This window comes from Micropterus dolomieu, linkage group LG03 (genome assembly GCF_021292245.1).
Source record: "Micropterus dolomieu isolate WLL.071019.BEF.003 ecotype Adirondacks linkage group LG03, ASM2129224v1, whole genome shotgun sequence".
In the NCBI taxonomy this organism is placed as follows: Eukaryota; Metazoa; Chordata; class Actinopteri; order Centrarchiformes; family Centrarchidae; genus Micropterus; species Micropterus dolomieu.
Genome location: NC_060152.1, coordinates 35,055,756 through 35,062,230, shown reverse-complemented (window position 1 = coordinate 35,062,230; position 6,475 = coordinate 35,055,756). Strand labels below are relative to the sequence as shown.

General features: G+C 47.4%; 1 protein-coding gene and 1 long non-coding RNA gene across 2 annotated transcripts in view; one reads left to right on the top strand and one right to left on the bottom strand.

Moving 5' to 3' along the window:
- The window catches only part of LOC123967701, an 18,215-nt gene that overhangs the window by 662 nt on the left and 11,078 nt on the right, over window positions 1–6,475 (top strand). The gene's annotated exons all lie outside the window — the stretch shown is intronic.
- selenbp1 (selenium binding protein 1) overlaps window positions 1–6,475 on the bottom strand; it is a 17,963-nt gene that overhangs the window by 2,198 nt on the left and 9,290 nt on the right. Inside the window, exons 5-10 of the mRNA XM_046043884.1 lie at window positions 5,041–5,161; window positions 4,743–4,925; window positions 1,942–2,123; window positions 1,176–1,254; window positions 948–1,069; window positions 775–867 (exon numbers count right to left, since the gene is read on the bottom strand). Coding sequence (XP_045899840.1) covers window positions 775–867; window positions 948–1,069; window positions 1,176–1,254; window positions 1,942–2,123; window positions 4,743–4,925; window positions 5,041–5,161 — 780 coding nt within the window. The remainder of the gene's footprint in view (window positions 1–774; window positions 868–947; window positions 1,070–1,175; window positions 1,255–1,941; window positions 2,124–4,742; window positions 4,926–5,040; window positions 5,162–6,475) is intronic.

Sequence of the window (6,475 nt, the reverse complement as noted above, 5' to 3'; positions counted from 1 at the left end):
GAGAGAGAGAGACAGGATGTTAGACAGACAGGTGGAGAGAGAGAGAGAGAGACAGGATGTTAGACGGGAGGAGAGAGAGAGAGAGAGAGAGAGACGGGAGGAGAGAGAGAGAGAGAGAGAGACAGGATGTTAGACGGGAGGAGAGAGAGAGACAGGATGTTAGACGGGAGGAGAGAGAGAGAGAGACAGGATGTTAGACGGGAGGAGAGAGAGAGACAGGATGTTAGACGGGAGGAGAGAGAGAGAGAGAGACAGGATGTTAGGGCTTTGGTTCTGTGTAGTTTTCCTGTTTCTGTCTAGTGTCTTTGTTTAGCCTTGTTTCCTGTTCAGTCTGATTAGTCCTATGGGTCTCACCTGGGTCTCACCTGGGTCTCACCTGGGTCTCACCTGGGTCTCACCTGGGTCTCACCTGGGTTCAGTCACCCTGCCCCCCCCTCTGTTGCTCTGTATAGGTTTGCTTGTTCCCTTAGTTCTTGTAGGATCGTTCTAGCTTGTTGTCTGTCACCTGTTCTGTACCTGGATCTTCTTTAATGATTTTTTTTGGACTCTCCGCTTTAAGTGTGCTCACCTTCAGTTAATAAATCATAGAACTGAACCCGCTCTGCTCAGTGTCCTGCGTTTGGGTCCTCAACCTGTTTACACAGAAGACTAACCCTGACAGACACCAAAACCTAATAAATACACCCCCAAAGGAAAGAAGTTAGAAAGACAGGCCCATCCTCCCTGTCTTCCTGTCTCACTGCTTCCTGTCTCTCAGCTTCCTGTCTGTGGCACCTGGATGATGCGTGGTGGGGGCTGCGGCTGGTTCTCCGGGTCTTCCAGGACTCTGACCGGACCGTCACTGACGATGCTTCCTCCCAGAAACACCTGGAACGGACAGACAGGTTAGCTGTCTCACTCTGAGCTTGCACTCGTTCTTCACTGGTCAGGTGTGATAACATTCAGACCTGGCCGACCAATCGTGGGTTCCTCCTGTCTGTGATGTCATACTGTCTGACATCACCGTGCAGCCAGTTGCTGAAGTAGAGAAACCGGTCGTCCAACGAGATCAGGATGTCTGTAATCAGACCTGCACGGACAGACAGAAAGACAGACCGGCAACCAGTCAGGCAAGAACCCAGTCAGACCGAAAGAACAGCAACCAGTCAGACAAGAACCCAGACAGACAGACTCACCAGGCATCTCAGGCAGCGCCCACCCCTCCACCTTCTTACTGGGAACGCTGATCACCTTCTCTGCAGCCCAGTCACCTTCCTGAAGAAACAAAAACCGGACTGAGAGTCTGCAGCCATCCTGGCAGCTCTGTACTGACACGGCAGGCTAAATGCTAACATCAGCATGCTAACGTGCTCTCAATGACAATGTGAACATGTTACCATTAAGCATGTAATGTGTTTACCATCTTAGTTTTGCACGTTAGCGTGCTAACATGAGCTTGTTGGCAGTAATAACACAGCTGAGGAAGTTTTTCCTTGCCTCTGTCTCCTAGTGCTGCTCTTGGTGGGAACTGTTTCTGGAAGGCGGCTTCTGTAAATAGCATCATAGAGTACGGTCTAGACCTGCTCTTTTATGAAAATAGCTGTGAGATAACTGTTGTGATTTGGCGCTATATAAATAAAATTGAATTGAACTGAGGCTGATGGGAATGTCGACAGTTCTGCAGGTATTTGGGCATAAAGCAAAGCGTTGGACACATTAACATGTTGACCTGATGATGGCGCTAGAGGAAACATTATTATAGTTCATCCTGAGGGGAACATGAAGGCCTGAACCACATTTCATCACAATCCTTCCAAAAGTTGCTGAGATGTTTGAGACTGGACCAATGTGGTGTCCTTTAAAGGGCCACATCACCTTATTGTTCTGGATAAAATAGGAGGGCCTTTCTGTCTGGTTTCCTGACTAGTTTTGTTTGTTGATCTAGAACCCCGTGGTACTGACTGGTGTTTTGTAGAATCTGAAGACTGTTCCAGCCAGAGCACATCCCACGTAGCCCTCAGCGGCATTGGGGTCATGCAGGAATCGGACCTCGAGGGGAATGGCACCCTCCTCACCCAGATCGAGCGTCTGAAGCTTCCTGTGGGTGGTCCAGTCCCAAACATGGAGGGATGTGCCGTAGTGACCTGGGACACCAACAACAATGAACTTGTAAAGAGGACTTAATATTTATCAAAAGGTGCATCAGGGAGCTTGAAATTTCTCTGGACATGAGAAGAACAACGTCTTGAGTTACTTTTACCTTACTGCATCACATGGACCCCCTGCAGTTCACCTACAGAGCCAACAGGCCTGTAGATGATGCAGTAAACATGGCCCTTCACTACATCCTCCAGTACCTAGACTCCCCAGGAACCTACGCCAGGATCCTGTTTGTGGATTTCAGCTCTGCTTTCGACACCATCATCCCGGCCCTGCTGCAGGACAAGCTCTCTCAGCTGAACGTGCCTGACTCCACCTGCCGGTGGATCACTGACTTCCTGTCTGACAGGAAGCAGCACGTGAAGCTGGGAAAACATGTCTCTGATTCCAGAACCATCAGCACTGGTTCCCCTCAAGGCTGCGTTCTTTCCCCACTTCTCCATCAGCTGCACCTCCAGTCACCAGTCTGTCAAGCTCCTGAAGTTTGCGGATGACACCACCCTCATTGGGCTCATCTCAGGTGGGGATGAGTCCGCCTACAGGTGGGAGATCGACCATCTGGTGACCTGGTGCAGCCAGAACAGTCTGGAGCTCAACGCTCTGAAGACAGTGGAGATGGTCGTGGACTTCAGGAAGAGCACAGCCCCACCCTCCCCATCATCCTGTGTGACTCCCCCGTCACCACTGTGGACTCCTTCCGCTTCCTGGGCACCATCATCTCCCAGGACCTCAAGTGTGAGCTGAACATCACCTCCCTCACCAAGAAGGCCCAGCAGAGGATGTACTTCCTGCGGCAGCTGAAGAAGTTCAGCCTGCCAAAGACAATGATGGTGCACTTCTACACCGCCATCATTGAGTCCATCCTCACCTCCTCCATCACCATCTGGTACGCTGCAGCCACCGCCAGGGACAAAGGCAGGCTGCAGCACATCATTCGCTCTGCAGAGAAGGTGATTGGCTGCAATCTTCCTTCTCTTCTGGACCTGTACCCCTCCAGGACTCTGAGGCGAGCAGGAAAGATTGCAGCTAACTCCTCCCACCCTGGACACAAAGGTCCAATCCCAATGTCCACCCTCATAGACTCTGAGGCGTGTTCCCGGGAAGTCAGTGAGGGCTCAGGGCCGTCCCACTCAAATCAAATCGTGAAGTGCGCGAGGGCTCTCTCTGACATTTTAAGCCCTTTTTAGACCCTTTTCGTAAGTCTGCATTTCTGCAGACTTTGGCTGAGGGAATTGCCCACAGTTCATAGCGGTATGACGTGAAACACGGGGGTTACCAGGGGAAGCCTGGAGGCGAGAGAACAATCACGGCAAATCCACGTTATAAGAGAAGAAGAAAAACTAAACAAACAAGCATCGACACAAACGCTGATGTTAAAATTGTTGAAAGTTTTCTTAACTTAAGATGCTGCATAGAACACATGAAGTCAGATGAACTTTATTACAAACTATTTATTTTAGTTTTTGCTTAATGATGCTGTTTTGACCAACAATAGTGCAGTAATGATTATTGACAAATATATATTGACATTGACCTCTCCTCCACTCTGCAGGGCGAGAGCCTGCAGGACTTAAAAATCAGACAAAAACATAAAATAAAAAGTGCTACATGTACGTGATAAAGTGGCAAAGTGCTGTCCTGTTCCTGTTTACAGCATTTTGAGCCCTCGCAGCCTCTTGCACTTAATCACTTTCCAAGTGACGTCAGGAAAGTCTATGAGGGTTCAGGGCTCAGGGGGGACATTGGGATTGGGCCAAACTATTTCAGACTCAGCCACAAAAACAGCTTCTTCCCATCTGCAGCCTCATCAACAAGGCCCGGGTCCCTCACTGACACTCCCCCCTTGCAAATAATACAAACGTCTCTGCACATGTAAATATTTCATATTATGCACAAACCTGGCACACTGCACAATTTGTTGTTAATTGTTCATCTTTGTTGTTGAATATTTTTAAATTGTCAATTTATATATTTATGTTCACAATATTCTCTCCCGCTGCAACACGTCTGCACAACACAAAACCAGAATAATGCACATGTAAATATCTGCCACGTTGTTCTTTCTCTGCAAACAGTTGTATTATTTTCTCTATTCTTTTTATTATTCTTATATAACTTGCATTGTCTTTTTCATGTTTATATATATTTCTACATTTATTTATGTCATCTGTATGTTTGTCTACGTGTAGCACCTTATCACCAAAGCAAATTCCTCGTATGTGTAAAACACTTCTAGGCAATAAAACTCCTTCTGATTCTGAGCCTGATGAAGTTCTCAAATCTTGGCTTGGTTAAGGATACCCTGGAGTGTTACTGAAACTTGAACCCTATGTTATGGACTCAAGTCTTACTGGGATCTAAAACCTTGTGGTAGCACCTGGAATCTTACTGGCAGCAGAACCTAGAACATTGTGGCAGGGGCTGGATTCGTACTGGCATAGTAACCCAGTGGTACCAACTGAAGTCTTACTGGGACGACAACCTGGAGACCTGTGTTACTAACTGGAGTCTTACTGAGATCAGAACCTAATACCCAGAGGGTCAGGGAGTTAAAGGAAAGAGACTCAGGGAGGAACAGATTGAAATGTTTCCTCCAGACTCACCTTCTTTGACATGGGCCGGATTAAACCCATCAGCCAGAGCTTTGGGTGCACCCCATTCAGTGCTGATCATCACGTTGTGTCGAGGTTGGTACCAGAAGTCATATCCAAAGGGCGCCGCTTCACCTGGGTGCTCCCAGTTACCGACCACCTCGAACGTCTCACCGTCCAGCAGGATGAAACCACCTGAGAGGACGACAGCAGGTGTTAAACTGTTCCTTTACTTTGGGGTGTTTCTAATAAAACCGTCACAGTTTTCCGTCTATGTGAGGATTTCTGATCCAGTCTGCGGTTGTCACACCTTTGCCGCTGCCGGACGGGTCTCCTAAACAGCTGATCATGATCTGACCGCTGCCCAGACAGTGGCTGGTGTGAGGGTTCGCCAGGCCACACTTCCAGTACAGATCGACAGGCTCCACTATCTGAAGAGACAACAACACGATCACAGCTCAGTAACTTTTCACCTTCATTAGAGAAGCACAGTCAGTGCCTTTTATTTAAACAGTACTTTCCAAAACTACAAAGTGTTTCACAATAACAGAACCCAGACATCCTTCTGCCGCTTATCTTGAGTCTTGTTGAAGTAGGAACGTAGAACCGTGTGGTACATACTCGAGTTCTACTGGGATCAGAACCTAGAACCCTACTGAACTGAGTTTCACTGGGATAATGACCTAGAATACTGTAATACTGACTTAAGGCTTTCTAGAATATTAACCGTAACAGCACTTTTACTGATTGGAGTTTTCCTTGGATAGGGATCTAGAACGCTGATGGACTGACTGAGGACTGGGTCAAGGTAGACCAGATGTCCAGCTCATCTTTCTGGGAGGACTTCCCCAGCCTGAATACCTTCAGTTTGTTGCTGGTCTACCCAGGGTTTCCTCCCACTTGGACCTGTCTAGTATATGTCGACCAGAAGGTGTCCAGGAAGACGGATATCTGAGGTCCTTGGAGGCCAGACACCCTGAACAAGGAAACTCTTTTGAGCTACTTGGATCCACAATCTTATTCTTTTGGTCACTACCCAGAGACCAGAAGCCTCATTACAGAAACATGTCCTATCTGAACTTGACAGGCAAAATCCAATCTGAAAGTTCCTGAACTCATGACTGTGTCCTTCCTGTCTCAGACCTCGAGCCTGATATCATAACTAGAGCTGTAAACTGGATTCTTCGCTCAGCACTCGTCCCGCCAGTTCTGTATCTGGGTTTAGAACGCAAACCAGTATCCATAACGACGACTGTTTCACTTCACCCGTCACTGGCTGGCTAGCAGCTACAGTGGGGGAAAAAAGTATTTGACCCCTTGCTGATTTTGCAGGTTACAAAGAATGCAACAATCTATAATTTTAATCATATGTACATTCTAACAGTGAAAGACAGAATCCCAAAGAAAATTCCAGAAAATCACATCATATGAATTTATAAAAATTGATAACCATCTGATGAGGAAAAACAAGTATTTGACCCCCTGGACAAACAGCATGTTAATATTTTGTAGAAAAGCCATTATTGGCCAGCACAGATGTCAAACGGTTTTTATAGTTGGTGACAAGGTTTGTGCACATTTCGGCAGGGATGTTGGCCCACTCCTCCCTGCAGACAGCCTCCAAATCATTCAGGTTCCGAGGTTGTCGCCTGGCAACTCGAATTTTAAGCTCCCTCCAAAGATTTTCAATTGGATTCAGGTCTGGAGACTGGCTAGACCACTCCAGAACCTTGATGTGCTTCTTC